The 18,875-nt window shown below is 51.4% G+C and overlaps 5 protein-coding genes and 1 non-coding gene across 6 annotated transcripts; 4 read left to right on the top strand and 2 right to left on the bottom strand.

Annotated features, from left to right (window-relative positions):
* Positions 1–138: 138 nt before the first annotated feature.
* On the top strand, positions 139–4,902 carry DACRYDRAFT_48261 (TPR-like protein; the record flags this gene model as incomplete). Its single annotated transcript, XM_040774818.1, has 8 exons — positions 139–260; positions 314–371; positions 419–1,333; positions 1,392–1,549; positions 1,607–3,368; positions 3,415–3,624; positions 3,673–4,289; positions 4,338–4,902. The coding sequence occupies 8 exons, from the start codon at positions 139–141 to the stop codon at positions 4,900–4,902; spliced, it is 4,407 nt and encodes a 1,468-aa protein (XP_040630889.1).
* A 460-nt stretch (positions 4,903–5,362) lies between these two features.
* On the top strand, positions 5,363–6,600 carry DACRYDRAFT_48139 (ferrochelatase; the record flags this gene model as incomplete). The annotated part of the gene is made up of 4 exons (XM_040774808.1): positions 5,363–5,389; positions 5,439–5,936; positions 5,981–6,349; positions 6,397–6,600. 4 exons carry the CDS (start codon positions 5,363–5,365, stop codon positions 6,598–6,600), a joined length of 1,098 nt encoding a protein of 365 aa, XP_040630888.1.
* Positions 6,601–6,696: 96 nt separating this feature from the next.
* On the bottom strand, positions 6,697–7,346 carry DACRYDRAFT_105064 (uncharacterized protein; the record flags this gene model as incomplete). Its single annotated transcript, XM_040768029.1, has 2 exons — positions 6,697–6,770; positions 6,839–7,346. 2 exons carry the CDS (start codon positions 7,344–7,346, stop codon positions 6,697–6,699), a joined length of 582 nt encoding a protein of 193 aa, XP_040630887.1.
* Positions 7,347–8,337: 991 nt separating this feature from the next.
* Positions 8,338–10,232, top strand: DACRYDRAFT_105063 (P-loop containing nucleoside triphosphate hydrolase protein; the record flags this gene model as incomplete). The annotated part of the gene is made up of 2 exons (XM_040768028.1): positions 8,338–9,179; positions 9,227–10,232. 2 exons carry the CDS (start codon positions 8,338–8,340, stop codon positions 10,230–10,232), a joined length of 1,848 nt encoding a protein of 615 aa, XP_040630886.1.
* Positions 10,233–10,879: 647 nt separating this feature from the next.
* DACRYDRAFT_t21 lies at positions 10,880–10,960 on the top strand. Its single transcript has one exon. It is a non-coding gene; the product is annotated as a tRNA-Ala (tRNA).
* A 1,538-nt stretch (positions 10,961–12,498) lies between these two features.
* On the bottom strand, positions 12,499–12,858 carry DACRYDRAFT_105062 (uncharacterized protein; the record flags this gene model as incomplete). The annotated part of the gene is made up of 1 exon (XM_040768027.1): positions 12,499–12,858. The coding sequence occupies one exon, from the start codon at positions 12,856–12,858 to the stop codon at positions 12,499–12,501; it is 360 nt and encodes a 119-aa protein (XP_040630885.1).
* Positions 12,859–18,875: the final 6,017 nt, after the last annotated feature.

Here is an 18,875-nt window from a genome sequence, read left to right as displayed (position 1 = left end):
TGGGTAGAATGCCTGGTACATAATAGCAAGAGGGATCGTGGATGTTAGGATTGTTGTCCGCCACAAGCACCCTTACAACGACCACCAGTTCACTATAAAAACAATGATGATTCGAATACATTCCATCTAATAACAGCAATGTCTTCTTACTCTAAAAGCAAGCTCAAGGCAGCAAGAGATGCAATACAGAAAAAGGATTGGACGACAGCAAAGTCGGCAGCATCCCAGGTGTTGGAATACGAAGCAGAGAACTACAATGCGTGAGTATCCTGTGTTTGAAAGGTACCTAGTTACAGTTAACAATATAGAACAGTCTTGTTTTTCTTGGATTAGCTTGTTTAGAATTGGGAGAGGTAGATGATGCTGTAAAGGTGCGTTACTTTTCTTTAATCGTATCAAATCACTCAGTTGACGCCAGACGTACGAACGAGCCATCAACATCCAACCCGCCAATCCTTTGGCTCAACAAGGCCTCTCGAAGTTATATGAACGCACCTGCAACTATGCTGCCCACCGCACTTCACTCCTCCAACTCATCAAACTCTTCACTGCTTCAGGCGACGCACAACGATGTGCCGAGTCACTACAGCGGCTCTTGGAGCTTAGTCGCGAAAGGGGCACCAGGAAGGATGTGATTGACACGCTCTCGCTACTGCTTCCCACAAGCCAGTGCTATGCGACCTTGTGCGACCTTCCCCATCCCGAACCTACAGCTCCCACTGCCTCGACCGTGCATCAGATCCAGCTCGCCCTAGCAAGCAGCCTCCCTACACTTGAAGAAGTCGTTCGTCTGAGTGAGAATGAGGAAGAGGAGCATGTGAAGAAAGAGGTGGACAAACGCCGCATGCGTCTGGGAGCCGGGAGTGTGGACGAGATACACCGAACGGTTCGTCGGGAGGTGGGGGAGGGATCACGCTTGCCCGAGTTGTACGGGGAGGTGCTGAACCATCCGAATGCGTCGGACGATCTAAGACGAGAAACAGAGAGGAAGCTTTTCCGACTGAAGCTTGCTGCATTGGAGTTTGCAAGCAAGGAGGAGAAGGGGAAGCTGAGGGATGTGCTCATAGAGATGGCCCGTGGGCAGGTCTTGCTCGGCATTCCGGATGAGCTGGCCTGGAGCGTGTGGGTGGAGTGGAGGGACGCCGGCGCGTTGGAGGACTACGACTGGGCGTTATTGAGGCGATGGAGAACAATCTTTCCCGATAGCGCGTTGGGAACGGTTGTGAAGGGATACTTTCTGTACATGGGCATCCAATTGCTGGAAGAGGAGGAGGAAGAAGAAGAGAACGGACACGCGCAGGAAGACGAGGAAGACGGCTATGACATCCTACTTGTGCGCTCTACCCTATGTTGCAATGAAGTGTTGATTAATATTCTTACTCGGAACGCAGGAGGCCGCAGAGTCTTGCCAGAACAGCATACTCACCCACCGAATGCTGGCAGAAGTCCAGAGGCTGCAAGAAGACTGGCCCGGCTTGATTAGGACATCGGAAGCCGGGCTAGCGTTAGTTCAACGGCATGAAAAACAGACGGGACAATCTCTCCATTTGTGCGTTTTCGTCGCTTTCGTAGCCTTGAACTAATCCATTGACATACCGGCACACAGGGTCAACCGATCACTCAACACCGAGCTCGCAACAGGTCTCGTACACTTGCATCCACCAAAGCATCACCCTCGCGCACTCCGCCTTCTGGACCAAGTCCTGTCTGAAGATCCGAATTTAGTCCCGGCCCTCATGGGTCGGGGGTATATATTCCAAGCGTTAGGCAAGTGGGGTGAAGCTGCGATCGTTTTTGGGAAGGTTGTGGGCACCGAGCACAGCAAACGGGAAGAGGGGAAGAAGGCGCCAGAGAAGGTAGAAGAAAGTGAAGATGCAGATCAGCCCATAGAAGTGGTGGAGTTGGAGGCACGGGAAGAAAGGGCGTGGTGCTGGGTTCGGAACGGCCTAGATGAGAAAGGCGAATCCGGGCTACGTGACTCCGTGTCTCTGTGGGATATCTCCCCGCATACTGGCATCCAAAGACAACGAGCGCGCGCATGGTGGCGCCTTGGTCGGTGTCTCTGGGAAGTAGGAGGGAGGTACGAAGAAGCCTACAAGGCATTCATCACCTCCCTCAAGCGACTCACCTCCTTCGCACCCGCATTCACAAGTCTGGGAATCTACTATTCCGACGTTGCCCAGCCGCCAGATCCGCAAAGGGCGAGCAAGTGTTTCCAGAAGGCATTCGAGCTTGACGCCCGCGAGGGAGACGCGGCACGCAGGCTTGCTGAGGGATTCGCCGAGGAGGGCGAGTGGGATCTGACAGAAGTTGTCGCGCGGCGGACGATCGAGGGCGAGGGCGGCCTTGAGCAAGGTGAAAGCCTCGTCCAGGGTGCTGTGGCTGCCCGTCGGCACCTACCGCAGAATGCCTGGGCATGGAAGGCGCTGGGTGCTGTGGAGTTGCAGAGACGTAGCTTTGCCCCAGCGATCCAGGCATTTCAAATCGCCCTCCGGGCTGAGCCTGACGACGCCGGCTCGTGGCTCCGGCTTGGGGAAGCTTATGCCCGCTCTGGAAGGCAGGTAGCAGCGATTAAAGCCCTCAACCGGGCGCAACAATTGGATTCGGACAACTGGGTCTGTGCGTTCCTCCTTGCCGAAGTCGAATGCGAAATTGGGCGCTTCGACGCTGCTATAGCTGTATTTGAAGACATCTCTCAGAAGCGACCTGACGATGCGGGCGTCCTCAGTGCTTTGGGCTCGGCGTACCTTGCATACGGACGAGCACAGGTGATTGGAGGCTATCTGGGCAGGTCAGAAGGTAGCTTCTGGCAAGCATTAGAAGTCGCCAGAAGGCTCCTCGCCGGGGAAAGCAATTTCCGTCGCTTGGGATGGAAGACCCTGTGCGATGCTTTGTTCGAGCTCGGCATATGCACCTCGTTTGAGCACACGGAAGAGGCGTACCACGTTCTGCGAGAAATAGAAAGTATGCTCCTGGGGAACGAGGTTGGTAAAGGCGCCATACTCGGTAGTTTGCTCACCACGGCAAGCGTTACCAAAACGCTGGGCGAAGGTACCGACGGGCTGGTCGCGCTGAAACTTTCTCTGTTAGGCTGCGAGCACCGAGTTGCTCTGACGAAGTTTGACAACACAGGGCTCAGCAGCGCCTGGTTCGACTTGGCCACTGGGCTGCATAAGCTCGTCTCTCTTCTTCCGATCACCGATAATGCAGAACCATATCTCAAGGAATCGCTCAGATGCTGCAAGGAAGCCGTGAAAGCTGACCCGAAAGACCCGCAATACTGGAACGCTCTCGGTGTAATGAGCTTTGAGAAGAATGCAAGGCTGGCACAGTATGCGTTTTTATCTGCCATCCAGATTGACAACAAGGTGCGTCGTGCCGAGTTTCCTTGTTGCAGATCTCACATTCCTGCAGGACCCACTGATTTGGACCAACCTTGGCTTGCTGTACCTCTTCCATCAAGATACGGAACTCGCAAACCAGGCCTTCCTTCGTGCCCAGACACTTGATCCGGATGAGCCGCTTGCCTGGGTCGGACAAGCTCTATTGGCTGCCCAGAATGGCGACGAGGCCGATGCGAGTGCGCTCTTCGAGCATGCTGTCGTGATTTCTTCTGGTTCCATGGTATGTGTGCCCTTCTCTCACCTGAACTTCGCTAAACTAGGTACACAGCTTGAAGCTAGCCATATGTTCGCGACTCGTCTGTTCAACGCTCGGGAGACTGAACAATCTCAATTGCGCACCGACCGCCTCTTCCTCGCTTTCTCCGCTTTAGATCGGTACTGCCGTGAACAGCCGACATCATCCACGGTTCTGCATCTGCATGGCCTGATATGTGAGCAACTCGGTCAAACCGACCTTGCTGAAGGCAGAGTGCGGGATGCGATTGTTCTCCTGGAGAAAGAGTACGAGACGAGCGAAGACAAGGCTATAGAGCGCAGGTATGCTGTTGCGCATAGTAATCTCGGCCGATTGCTAGTCGTGAACGGGAAGTACGAAGAAGCGATACAAGCCTTTGGCACTGCTGTGAACCTCCTGCAAGGTGAAGCCGAGGATGGGGACGAGGAAGTATCGATATTGCAAGCCCAGGCGGCTCTCAGTACTGGCCTAGCCCACTTTCTGGCCAGTGACCTCGAACAGGCGCTCACTGTCCTCGAAGCTGCGCAGGAGCAGGTTCCTGAAGTTTATCCGGAGATCAAAGGGCACATCAGTCTTACGCTCGCGAAAATGCTGTGGGCACTGGGCTCTGAAGAGGCGAGAGAATCGGCGAAGAGCCTGCTCCTAGAATGGTTCGTTCAGTATAAGCTCTTTCTTCCCTCGACTGACTCAAGTGGTAGCATATCCGCGGATCCGCACAATCTGGCGGCCATCACTGCTCTGGCCTCTATCGGTTCCCTGACAGGCGATACCGATCTCCTCACCGCGGCTCTGGCGGAGATCGACATATTGCCCCGGGCCGAAAGGGCTGCGGTCGATCCCAGCGGAGAAGTCGACTTCCTTCTCTCGAGACATCATCTTGCTAATGGTGATATTGATCTGGCTGTCGCCGTAGCTGAGGAAGCGCTTTCCGCGCAGCCGTATTCGCTCGGCGCTAGGCAGAATGTGGCACGACTGTTCCTTATGTCTGGAAATTCACTTACTGCGAGGGACATCTTGCAGAGAGAAGGATTGCCGGAGGATGCTGTCAGCCGTAGGCTGTCAGCGCTGATTGACTTGGCGCTGAAGGAAAGAGGAGAACTGGATCTGGAAGAGGTCGAGGTGAATGGTAATGAGGGAACTGCAGAAGACGTACCGGAGGCGAGAAAGAAGATCGACCCGAGTGATGACGCTCAGCGAGCAGTGTTAGCGGCGCCCTGGGACACTTCTAATTGGGGCACTGCCGTCCTTTGTAGTAAAGCGTAATGATCATATTGTAATATTTTATTTTCATTTTACGCTTCCTCCGCGGTATGTACGAAGTCTTTATGTCAACTTTTACCTTCGGACAGTCAGTGGTGAACAAAGTGCCGCGCCTTCCGCGGCTTTCCGCAGATCCCTTGTTGAAGTTGAAATAAAGTGCACGGACGTCGTCCAGCACCCGCCGCACCTTCCCCCTTCCTCTGCATCGCTTGACTCTTATACCGTATCTCTTGTTGGCTTGCAGAAAGAGTATTAGCATGACTAGCTGTCTGGCGAGTTGCTCTAAGCGCCTGGCTCAGAGTGGGGAAGGCAGGAGAGGAATGGCAATATTGATGGGACGAAAACCGTGAGTTCCGACGATCAGGAGCAGTGTTCAGGCGCTAACATGTTGATAGACCAACGGGTATGCTAGTTCAGTATGTCGGGAATGAAAGGAAGAGTAAAGTTATCCGCAGCCATCGTAATGATGAATATGGGCGGGCCATCAACCGTGCGTATTCACTAGGCAACCCTTCCGGCGCCCACTAACACCCGGTCAGTTACCAGAAGTGCACGAATTCCTTTCCCGCCTTTTCCACGACCGCGACCTCATCCCTCTTCCATTGCAAAGCCTCATCGCCCCCTGGATAGCAAAACGGCGCACACCCCAGATAGAGAAACAGTACGCTGCGATCGGCGGTGGGTCGCCCATCCTCCGGTGGACGAGGCATCAAGGACAGGCGATGATCCCCCTTCTGGACGAGCTAAGCCCGGAAACGGCACCGCATAAGGCGTATGTCGCATTCCGGTATGCGAGGCCGTATACTGAGGACTGTATGGATGAGATGCGCCGGGACGGTGTGACCCGCGCGGTCGCATTCACGCAGTACCCGCAGTATTCGTGTTCCACTACTGGGAGCAGCCTGAATGAGGTCTGGCGCTGGGCGACGGGGGTGAAGAGTAGGCCGAAAGTGGGGGACGAGGATGTGCAAATGGGGATGCCCGGTGTGGAGTGGAGCGTTATCGATCGTTGGTTCGCCCACCCCGGTTTGGTAGAAGTACGTTTCCCCTCTGCTTCGCCTACACTAGCTGACGAAAGCAGGCATTCGCACGCAACATCGAAACTGCGTTGGAACACTACGATCCCTCAACGCGTGACTCGGTCGTGCTCCTCTTCTCTGCCCACTCCCTCCCCATGTCCGTTGTGAACCGGGGCGACCCATACGTGCTCGAAGTCTCTTCCACAGTAAGCGCGGTCATGCACCGCCTAGGGAACCGAAATCCCTACAGGCTGGTATGGCAGAGTCAGGTCGGGCCTAGCGCGTGGATGGGACCGCAGACGAATGATGCGCTCAAGGGACTTGCTAGGCTAGGGAAGAAGAAGGTGTGCCTGGTGCCGATCGCGTTTACCAGTGATCATATAGAGACGCTGTTTGAGCTGGATCACGAGTATGCGGAGGAAGCGAAGCAGGTACGAGTTACTCCAGTTTTGGGGATGTGCGCTGATGACCTCTGTAGCTCGGAATCGATATCACCCGCGCCGAGTCGCTCAACGGCTCCCCCGTGTTTGCCCGTGCGATAGCAGATATCGCTGCTGCGCATCTGAAGGAAGTGAAGCGGACGGGACAGCATGCGAGTGTGCAGATGGGACTTCGTTGCCCCGGGTGCAAGTTTGAGCATTGTGGGAAGCAGAAGGAGTGGTTTGCTAATGGTGGGCGGTAACCTGCCCGATAGTTGGGGATAGCCAGATAAATGCGATGGTTCGCGTAGGGGTATTTGATAGCGAAATCGACGTCTAAGGCTACAATCATCCAGTGATTACATAACGATGCCCAGAGAAAAGAAGAGAGAGATGAAGGTGTTGCCGTGCAAGATGTTAATCCGAGCTGCGCCTATGTGTGTCGTTCATCTACATAAGCCGAATAAGCGTCAACCATATCCTCGAATAGTTACAACATACATCCAGTATCATGGCGCCCATCCGCACTACCGGCAACTCCATCCCCGCTACCCAAAGGCGCTAGCATACTCGGCGTAAGCGCAAAGTCAAAAAAAGCCTTCACCTGGCGAGGGTTCGCGCTTGGGCCAATACGCACTATTGGTCCGGGAGAGAGGAAGGGGAGGGAATCGAATGGGAATGGGGGAGAGAGGGAGGGGCATGGACCTCGAGTTGGTAGGAAGGAGGAGGACGATGTCGTTGTCGTTGTCGACGCTGATGACAATGCTGACAATGCCGACGACGACGCTGAGGAGGAGGAAGAGGAGGAGGCAGTGGAGGAGGAGCTGTGTGCGCGCCGGGGTTGCGGTCGGGAGTGAGAGTGCGCGTGGGTGTGCAGAGGTTTTGCCCTGGGAGTGCCTAAAGTGCTTTCTGCCCTCAGGAAACGGGGTGTTGCCGGGTAGGCTGCGGAGAAGGAGGCCCCTGCGGGGCTGGAGGGTACCGAAGTGGCTAGGGGTTGTGCGACGGACATCGGTCGTTGGCCCTTGGTTGTTTGTTGTTGGATAGGTGCGGGGGGAGACGCTGGGCCATGTTGAAAAAGAGTGGGTTTAAGTGTGCAGAGATGTTGGGAGACATGGGATGTCAGTATTCCTGTTTCTTCTGACACTTGCGAGGCTGGGCTAGACCACTAGAGCACCGCGTGTCCTCGGATGTGCTTGTGGGCATCCCCTACTTTGACCAGGGGAAGGGGACGACCAAGGTGGGACGATCCGCCTACAAAGCGAGAAGATGGTCGCCAGAAGAGGGGGGACGGAGAGGTACTTCAGACTCGGGGTACTCCGGTGTTCCCGAGCTGTGCACCGCCCGGTATTAGCAGAGATAAGTTGAGCTGCGGGGGATGGGAACGCTGGGAACAGTGGCTTGCGGAGTAGGGGACGGGACATTCCTCGCTCAAGCAGAGATGTGCGTATTACATGTGAACGCAATGTGATTGCCGGATACGTATCAATAGGATGTGTCGGTCCCCAGAAGTTTCGGTTCGTTTCAGCCAGCAAGGAGATATCAGGAGTTACCCAGGGTATTGAGGATATTAGGGCACTGAAGCAGATTATTGCATTCCAAAAGCAGGCATTTCCAGTTCAGTAATGCGATAGAAATTCCCATTGCATTTCAGCATAGATGACCACTGGGTATTCCACATTCCTCGTTGATGGATGTTGTGGAGAAAAAGAAGAAGAAAGTTGACCCTGACCTACTCATGAGCTGGCTAGTGTCACGTGATGCGACGCGCTCTCTCATTGCGTTTCATTGGACGGAAGCAAAACGCGTTCAGTTCGGATATCACAATTATTCCGTGATGATTCCGCGATATATAACACAAGTCTTGTCAACAGCGAATGACCTCTTCCTCGACTTGCTCACCGACGACGACGACGAGGACAACTGGAGAAGTCGACTAGCAATTGCGATACCTCTTTTCACAACGACGACGACGAAGATCACCCACCACCGACAACAACGAGATGGCTCTAGGCAAGCGTTCCCGAACTCTCCCAACACTGAGCAACAACAAGCTCCCCTCACTTACCGTTCCACATCCTAAACGCGCGCGCACCTCTCTCTCGCCCTTGACGGACTGCGACCCCTACTCGAATAAGGAGAACATCCCTCCCTCCCCCTGTCCTTCATCTCCCATACCAAGCGTCGTCAGCCTACATGATGAGCTCGACATGGACACCCGCGTGACCCGCAGTCGCGCGCGCTCTAGCACACCGAGAATAGAACGATTGCCCAGCACTCGTAGGATGCCGCGGAGAGCTGATCCAGCACCAGAGAAAACCAGCACGCGTCGCACAACACGTTTGACTATCCCTGTTCTCGCGCCTACACCACCGCTCACCCCGGAGTCGGAAGGCGACTCGTTCGATGCACCCTTGCTCACTCCTTCTCTCGACATGGGCCGCCTGATACTCGGAGATGAGGACATCAAGTGCCCGTCTCCGACATCGAACGCGTACGTCACTGCCCGTGGTGCGCTCAAAGCACCTCCTTCAGACCTTGCCGGTCGGGAAGACCAGAGAATCGAGTTACTCGCGTTTCTCTCTCCATTTCTTTCTGGATTGAATGAGGACGATGACAGCAGGGTAATGTACATCTCCGGCACGCCTGGCACTGGGAAGACCGCCCTGGTTAAGAAAATGCTCTCTGAAATCAAGGCAGATGGGGTGAGAACGGGGATGATCAACTGTATGGGACTCGCCAGTGCGAAAGAGGTGTGGGACACCGCGTGGGGCACCATGGAAGCAGAGAAGGTGAAAGATTCGAAGATGAGCTTGGAGAAACTACTTGAGGAAGGTGATAAGTTGTATGTCTCCATCTTACTCCGTCATAAACTACCCTGACACCGCACAGCGTCTTGGTGCTCGACGAGATCGACACGCTCCTCCGCCTTCCCAGCGTCCTCTCCACCATCCTTAACCTCCCCTCGCAGCATCCGAACCTATGCTTGCTCACTATCGCAAACTCGCTCTCTCTCCCGTCTCAACTGCCTGCGTCCATCTCCCTCACCCAAGTCAGCTTCGCACCATATACGTGGGAACAAATGACTGCTATCGTCAAGTGCAAGCTCCCCAGCGAGTGCACGGTCATAGACGAAAAGGCCCTCGAGCTCGCTGCGCGGCGTGTGGGAGGGCGGACAGGGGATCTGCGTGTGCTGGTGGAAGTGTTGCGGAAGGCACTTGATGCCGCAGAGAAAGACTGGAAGAAACGCACTGCTGAGAACCCGTTCATCGCGTGCGATCTGGTCAAGGTTAGCCCCGCGCATATCCTCGCCGCTATCAAGACTGTCACTTTCCCATCGAGTTCTACTGCCTCCTCAGCGCCTTCCGCCAGCAGCCCAACAACTGTGCTCATCCGTACCCTACCCGTGCAAACACGTCTCATCCTTCTCGCCCTGCTTGTTGCCTCCTACCGAACCTCTCTCGGACTCCCGCTCACCTCTGTCCCGTCCTTCGGTACTGCGGCCAAGTCCAAGTCCACTGCCCCGACCCCAACCCAGCTCTTCGCGAGCTACTCTGCCCTGCTATCGAAATACGGCGGCACTCTTCCTCCGGCTCTTGGGTCGAGCGACTTCCACGATGTGCTCAATATGCTTGAAGCCTCTTCTCTCGTCAGCTATGCCTCTTCCACAGGCCCGAAAAAGCGCACAACTGCGCTGCGCTGCGTCACTCTCGTCCCTCAGGAGGAGGAAGTGAGGCGGGCGATGTTCCTCGGACTTGACCAGAGTGCAGAAGGGGTTGAAGAGGCGCTCAAAAGTGCGTGGACGAAAGTGTGCAAGGATGCAAGGAATGAGGTTGTCAGGAGGGGAAAGAAGGCAGAGAGGGAGGCGAATGAGTGCCCTCTGGAAGAGCGACTCTAGCAGCATCTCAAGTCGAGTCAAGTACCGACGATCATGAACATCAAACATATTTATCGGACCCCGGCTTTCCTCAACCTTTTGCCAATCCGAAAAACATACATTTGTGTATTCCTACTATCACCTTTGTCCCTCCCTTCCCTGCCTGCCTGTGTATCTTTATTCGCTCGACCAGGAGGTGTCGATTTTCCTTAGAGTTCTTATTCCCTACAACGAGATTCCGTCGTTTCAGATTCGAGTATATGTAGTTTGGCGACCGAGAGGCGCTGTGGATACTGCGTGTTATAGTACATAAAAGAGCAATATCAGTTTATATCAGTTGACCTGCTGTGCTTCGTCTCTACGGCTCATCTCTTTCGCTCTTACCACCATCTTACCCGCGTTTGGCCAATGGGGAGACAGGAAGGGAGTACGCTTGTTCTACTGAATGTAGACTCTTTCTCCTACTAGGCTCCGGCTAGAATGCGCCTGCTGTTGTTGTCATGCTTGCTACTGCTTTTCTCCTCATCAAGCCGTCTAGCGAGCTGCGCTCGTGTGAGAATCCACCAACAACGACCGCCAGTTGGGGGATAGAACCAGCTGCTACATACCTCTGAAAAATTTTTTGGAGTAGTACCATGAAGTTAGAAAATGAGGGGTTGATCATGGCAGGGCGTGTAACTCAGGGGTAGAGTGCTTGCTTCGCATACCCTGCGTGCATGAAGTCGTGCGTTCGATTCGCACCTCGTCCATTTTTTTTTACAAATCCCTCATGTGCCTTTCTCCTGAGGCAGGGTCAGGTACCTTGCAAAGGTACACACAACTTCCACAACTTCACATTCCTGGTTTAAATGAATGTGCCATCATGTATTTGCATCATTTTTGGGTTTGGATTCATAATAAAAGTAATTTGGTGTAAAAGTAATTTTGTCTTGAATGAACAGCACAGGGCAGTCAGTTATCATGGTTGAATTACTCAGCTGGCCTATCTTTGCCAAAAAGAGCAGAACCACAGAACCATGCAAGAAGACCTTCCTGTTTAGGTATAGCATGAAGCAGCACAAGGAACATATCAGCTTTCCACTGTGCTCATTATACAAAAGCTGTGCTAGCTTGGCAGAAGATTGCTAATGCTCACATCAGAGCAGTTTGGCATCACTGAAAGGGCTTATGATGTCCTTTCACTCCCAATAGGTACACTGAATCAATGTATTACACTAACTAGTAGTAATACAACATGAGTGTACTAAGAGAGATAGAGAAAAGGGTGGCCTACAGCCACCCACTATGTGTAAGTTCATTGGATGATCTGATCACCCTAGAGGCAGTGTTACCATATATGGTAAGTATGGGGATATCTACATATCCCTTACACCCCCCCCCCATTCAGAGAGGAGGAGGCTATGACTCAGAGACCTTCATTGTATCTGTCACAGTCATCAGAACTGTAATTGAGAGAGACATCCTTCTCAGAAGGGACATCAACATGCAATGGCCCTGGAATAGCAGGGGCACATTCATCACTCCAGAGGAAACCTTCCGGTTTCAAACCCAAGGGAGGGAGATCCACCTGGGGAGGTGGAACAATTGAAGATTGATACACCTGCATCCAGAGTGAGTTGTTCAGGGAATTGAAGGCCAGAAGTGCCTTTGCTGCATCCTTGTCAAGGATGTGCTCATGGAAGGTGCCACCAACGTGCTGTGCCTTCCTGGCCCTATGGCCAAAGTAGCCAACCCATGCGGCTAGTTTCCCTCCTTGCAGCCCACTGGCTGCAAACTCATGCATGATGGCAATGATGTCCCAGGTGCGCTGGCCATTGACAATGCAAAGTGCATGCTGGAAGCACGCAGACATGCTCCAATGGGGCACAGGGAGCTCAGGGATTTTTGCTGCATGGGCAAGGTCCTTGAAGCGATCTTCAGAGGAGAAGAGGTCTGTGCAGACCTTGTAGAATGCATTTGCATCTCTGTGAATGAATAATTTGTTATCATGGTGGGGACAATGATCTTTCAAGAACTTCCAGAGATGGAGGTCCAGGATGTAGTAGTGTCCATCCCATGAGCAGTGAACACCTGCCCCCTTATTGGCATGAGGGTTTATTTCGGTCCCAATTTGACCAAGCATCTTGTTGAACTTGGACCAGAGTAGTCCAAACAGAGACCATAATGGGGTCAGACGGCCCAGTAGGTGTCCACTGTCTCCAGGCACCTTGCCCAGTGAGGTGGATCATGCTCACGGATAGCACCTAAGTGTCTGGGAGTCAAGATGTACTCCCAAGGGTTCTCCTTATCATAAGGAGGGATGTGGCAGGCATTTGCCACCAGTAATCACAATGCCCATAGGGGCAAATTGCAGCGGCAAGGTATATGCCATCTCATCCTTTTGACTGGATGATTTGCCAGACAAGCTGGCAACCACTGCACTGTACATCTTGCCAATGGCAGAGACACAGGAGGAGGATGTGGCAGTCATGAGAGACTGCATCTTCTGCAGGTGTGCAGATGGGAGCTCCTCCATGGCAGGACATTTACCAAGGGCGAGAGCAGAGGCCTTCACGACAGGAGGAACCCTTGCAATGGTGGGGACCTTCGCAACAGCAGAGGTCATCAGGGCAGCTGCTGGGGCCTCCTCAATGGGGTTGACATCCATTGGGATGTTGTATAACTCATCTGCCTCTCATGAGGCAGAAGGGGGAGCTGCCTTGCAAGTGGCGGAAGGGAGAGGAGCATGGGGAGGGGGAGGGGGAGGGGGAGGGGCACTGTTGAAAGCAGACAGCTTGCCCTTCAGCCTATTGTTCTCAGAATGATGTTCATTGCATTTGATGCAATAACAGGAGACATCTTCCTTCAGATGACTGATCTGGTCAGTGAGAGCATCACTCTCATCCTGATGATGGGAACCCTGGATCTCCACATCTCCCTGAGCATGGAGGAGCATATTGTGCGGGTTGGAGAGCAACCACTGGGCTTTGTCCATCCTGGACAACATGTGAGCATTCTCATCAAGAGAACGAGTGAGATTTTTGTTGCTTGTCTTGAGGGAGTCCTCCAGATGAGCAATGCATGACTGAAAGTCACGCTTGAGATTATGAATCTCATCTGCATGTTCCTCATGCTTGCCCCAAAGGTGATTGAGCTCCTGCTCCATGTCTCGTAACTTGACATGATTATATACCAGCTCATCAGCGAGCTTTTCTTGGCCACAAATGGCCAATTCCGTGTTCTGCATTGGATAGAGTGTGAGCCAAGGGTATGGCTCCCAACTTTCCATGCACAAGTCATGGTAATGTGTGTCACTTGGCCTGCAAGTGAAATCTGGAGTGGGGGGACATGAGTACTCATCCTTGGACATCCAGGGAGAGATGTCACCATAACGGTTGTTGGAAGAACCATAATGCTCACCCTGATGGGCGTGATGTTGATAGCTGCCAGAGACAGCATTGTTGTTATGGGCCCCATCCCAAGGAAGGGGAGCGGGAGGCCCTGGGGCAGCCAAGATGGCCCCAAAATGAAATTCCAATTTTTGTTGTTGCCAATGATGATCATTGATCAGCTTGACAAACTGCTCTCCATCTGGAGCATCACCAAATATGGTGTCTGGATATCTTCCTGGGAAGAGTCAATCATCTCCACAGACATAAGGCTGTAACAGGCTAGTGTGGAATACAGGATGTATTCCACATCTTCACATACTCTCTGAGAGAGCTAACAGACAATTATCTGTGTCTGTAACTTTCTCAATGAGAAAGGGCCCCACAAATTGGGGCATAAGTTTAACTGCATGATTCTTAAAAATCACCAAGTTACAAGTAGAAAGGAAGACTAAGTCTCCTTTCTCATATACAGGCGAAGCCTGTCTATGCTTGTTTGCATGGAAAGCCTGCTCAACATGGGCTTCTATTATTGCATCTGTCGCAATATGGACCGCATATTGTGCCTCATGCATGAATTGGTCCACACCTTGATACTCCAATTCAGAGTGTTTGACCAGGCATGTCAACAACAGAAGATGTCTGTAGTTCAGTTTGAATGGACTGAAGCCAGTGCTAGCCGAGATGCTAGCATTGATTGCATATTCTACCATGGGTAGATGTGAGCACCAGTTAGACTGGTCATCTGCTACTGTTATACATAGCATTTGACTTACTGAGCATATCATATGCTCAGTCATTTCATCCATTTGTGGGTGGAACACAGTCGACATCAATAATGTCATGCCCATCTGCCTATGCAGTGCCTGCCAAAACATGGCAGTAAACTTCAAGTCTCTGTCTGAGACTATGCTGGCTGGGAGGCTGTGCAAATGTATGACCTCTCATACAAATATCTGGGTGACATCCACAGAGGATGACATTGTAAGGAGTGGTACTAAGTGTACCATAGCTGTAAGGCAACAAATGATTACCAAGAGGTAATCATATCCTTTGGACAGAGGGAGAGGACCCATAAAGTCCATGGCAATGGAGCTCCAAGGAGCTCCAGGGATTTCAAGCGAATGGAGAAGTCCACTAGGCTTCTCTGTGCTGTCTTTTGCCTTCTGGCAATGCAGACATGCTTTGCAAAGATGCTTCGCATCTTTACCCATGCTATACCACCAGAATTGGTGTTTTAGGAAGGCAACTGTCTTCCTATTGCCATAATGGCCAACACTAATGTGAGTGTTAGCCAAAATGAGCAACTGTATCACTTGCCCTTTGTATTGCCTAGTAGGCACATACAAAGCAACACCACCCTGAGGGTGTTGAATGAACAGAAGTTTGTTTTCAATGAACCACATCTTTGAACCTGGCAAAGTTGCCAATGTCTTCTGGTAGAAGGCATCCACTTGATAAGTGTGTTCAATTGCTCATAACAGAGCAAGGTGTCCACATGGCTGGAACTGTAACAGTTCATCACCGCATTTGGAAGACCCAACACTGGGTAGCGTTGTTACTTCCCCTGCAGGGGCAAGTGCTAGAGAGTCAGGCTCCACCTGAATAGTCTCTGCACCAGCTCCCGCAGCAGTAGTAGTGGACACTACCATGTCAGCATGGTTGGTATAACCACCATTGAGTTCAGCACTCTGCTCAACTTGCTGTTCAACTCATCCATGAGGGTGATGAGGTACTTTTCCCTTGTGAGCAGGCAAAGGAGTATTGGGTACTACCCATTCTTGTGGGGGCACTTTCATGCCTTTGAAGCGAGTTGTCATCTGACAAACAGCAACTTCTGGTTGCAACTTCGCAACTTGAGCGTCAGAAAGAGTATTGTACTCTTTGTCCACTAGTGCATCAGCTAGTACTGGATCCCTGAGTGTGACATCCAGTCTGCTATCTTGTTCCTCTCTCCAGGAACTTACAATATCTTTACGATATTGAATCACTGCAAGTATTCCTGCTGGTGAATTACTCTGTCCCCAGCCAGAGTTGCCTTCAATTGAAGGTATTCCAACAGCACATGATCCGTGCATATTGTGATAGGGATACCTATCAATTAGCACTCCCACTTGGTGAGAGCCTCCACCATGGCCAGAAGCTCGTGCTTGTATGTTGAGTACAACATCTGGGCATCCGTAAACTGCCTGGAATGAAATCCAGCCAGGTGGACTTTGTCCCACAATGGCCCTTGGCCATAGTAGCAACCTACCCCACTGGTAGATGCATCACATATGATGAAGACTGGCATCCCATTCTTGGGAACAATGGGCTTCAGAGGCTTCAGGACCAGGTAGTCCATTGCCAGAGCAATTATGCTATTGAAGCACTTCTCATGCATAGGAGTTACATTGTAGCTCCTATTAGAGTGTGTCAATGCTGACAACAGGCCAGTGTATCTAGCTACGTCTGGCAAGTAAGGTGCCAGATATGTTACCATGCCAAGGAAGCATTGCCTTTCTTTGGCATTTGTAGGAAACTTAGCATTCCTAATCACAGACATCTTATCATTGTCTGCTTACACACCATCAACAGTGATCTTGTGTCCTAGACACTCTATGCTGCTTGACAGCAAATCAACCTTATCCAGAGATAAGTAGAGCTTCTGCTCTCTAAGGATTGCAAACACAATCCTTAAATTGGCAAGGGCCTCATACAGCATAGAGCCCATGACAAAAATGTTGTCAAGGTAGCATACTACCTTACACATCCAATGTTCCTGTAGGATGTCCATCATCATTTGTTGGAATGATGCTGGGAGATTACAATTTCCCTGTTGGCCCACTTGGCTCAGGAACGTTCCAAATGGGTTCTGGAACACAGTCTTCCAGACATCATCTGGATGCACTCAAAGCATTTTGAATGTGTTTTGAAGATCCAACTTGGATCAAAATGGGTGTTTTGCAACCCATCTATGGATCTCATCCTGATCTGGCATCAGTGTAATATCCTTCACTGTATTTGAGTTTCTCTCTCAACAGTCCATGGTTGTTTGCAAGTGACCATTATGCTTTGACAGGCACAACATAGGCAATGCCTGTTGCATCTGCGCTGGTACCCACCACTGAGCTGTGGTGTACCACTTAGTCTTCTCATGAAGCTCATCCCTGTGCACTTCAGGGCAAGCAGGACATCTAGTCCTATAAACAGCCTTATCATCAATCAAGTTCATATGATGATTTACCCTCCGCAGAGGGGGGAGCTTTTGTGGGATCTCACCCATGAGATCCTCTATTTCAGACATAAGGCCTTCCCTTATGCCAGCAAGCATTCCTCAGAATAGGAATGCAGACCTTCCCCAGCAATCGCTGGGTTTTTCATCCCAGGTGTTTGCACTGCGAGCACTTGTTTCACACCAGCATTGCTGGAATGTTTCGCCTCTTGAAGAGGGGACAAATCCTTTTTAGAGATACTATTCTGTATCCCATGGGACAATGCCTCTCCTGAGGTGATCCATCTACCTTGAGGTCCCCCAATTTGGAGACCTTTACCTCTGAGATCTAGCATGATCTCGAACTTCTTACCAAAGGGCATACCAAGTATTACTTGGTATTTGTCAGTGTTGACACTGTTGAAATAGTGCTCAACTACTCAATCTTCAATGTCAACTTTGGCATTGATACCATACTGTATTATAGTATGGCTTCCCCTGCTCATCTGTTGCAGGGCAACAGGGTGCTCGAGCTTCACCTATTCCAAGCCATGGGCTTGAACAAAGTCTGCGGAGATTGTGTCAATCTCTGCTCTGCTATCCAGCAAGGCAAACACTGGAAAACCAGCAATGCGGATGTAGCATTCAATGGGAGAGGCAGCTGTCTCATCCCATAGAGGTTGTCCTCTACCTAATTGGCCAGTGCCATCCCTTTGCCATATCTCTGGCTTCACTGTCTTTGTGGTGGCAAATTTTGTCTGAGCTGGTGCAGCTCAAACCATCATTAAGCCAAAGGGCTTAATAGACATAACCTGCACACTCACGGGCTTACTGTTGTCCTCTTTGATGGCATCTATATCATTGATATTGGCCAAATCCTCCACTGGAGGATAATTGGCAACTTCATCAAACAGGTCATATAGACCAAATTCCTCAGCAGAACAATTGTCCTCTTCCTTCTCATCTGGAGGTATCCCAGTGAGTATGGTGTGAACACCATCATCATACAGGACATTGTTGTCTGCCACCACTTCATGTGCAGTGTTGATCCAACCCAAGAGGTGTCCAAAATATCTGTCTGATGGGTGGTGAGCAAGAACTCACTGGGCAAAGAGGGGTGAGATGAGGAAAGTCAGTAGGAATGCCAGAGTCAGCCTGAAGCTGAGCTGTCAGAAATTGGTTGGTAAATCAGAGCTCAGTGTCTGTCTAGTCAAGTCACAATAAGTCAGGTCAAATCCACTAAGTCAAGATGATGCTGCCTATCCAGTATGGGGATAATTGGATCTGTATAATGCTATTGGAAAAGGTGCAGAATAAGCTAGATACAGGAGTTTCTGGAAACTACTTACATTAGCTACTAAAAACTGTACTCTATACTAATCCAGTCTCTGGATACCTCTCCTAGGCAGGTGTTGGCATGCCGAATATCCATGTGGGTTGATCCTGTTGCAGGGTAAACCTGCAGTTGTCATGCCAAATATCCGGGTGGTTCCATCACCTGGGAAATCATAGTAGTCACCATGCCAAATATCTGGGGGGGTTGAGACTTGTTGCTGGGGTGCATTGTCCTGCATCATGAGGGTCCGTAGTGCTGCGCAACAGTTTTTAAGGCCCGAAAATAACCATGGGAATACTGGCCTGACACACCCCACCAGAGGTGGGGTTGTTCAGAGTGATGCATACTCTTATGTAGTGGGCAAACATTTGCCCAATGACCCATCTTGTCATATAAGTAACAAGACAGACTACCCCCAGGCAAGGGTGGCTTCGTGGCTTCAGCTTGCCATCGATAGGACAAACTATGTCCTTCCTTGCATTCCCAGTTGTACCAGGAATTGCAGCCTTCTTCTCACTATCAGTAGGAGTGGGATCTTTGTGGGGAGTAACTCCCCTATTGAACAAGTGGCCCCTGGAAGGGCCTGCCCCAGCTCTAGGTGTCTCAGGACACCTATACTCATTTCATACTGGTTGATATGATTGGTAGGTCTGAGGAGTTGCTCTCCTCATAGGCAAGGAATTGCCATACAATCCCCAACTGGGGAATTGTCAGGGCACCAGCTCATTGCTTGGTCAAGAGACATGACTAAGCCTTCATGACATGGA

The sequence above is a fragment of the Dacryopinax primogenitus genome (assembly GCF_000292625.1).
Source record: "Dacryopinax primogenitus strain DJM-731 SS1 chromosome Unknown DACRYscaffold_4, whole genome shotgun sequence".
Classification (NCBI taxonomy): domain Eukaryota; kingdom Fungi; phylum Basidiomycota; class Dacrymycetes; order Dacrymycetales; family Dacrymycetaceae; genus Dacryopinax; species Dacryopinax primogenitus.
The sequence above is the reverse complement of the archived record's forward strand: the minus strand, read 5'-3'. Positions and strand labels throughout refer to the sequence as shown.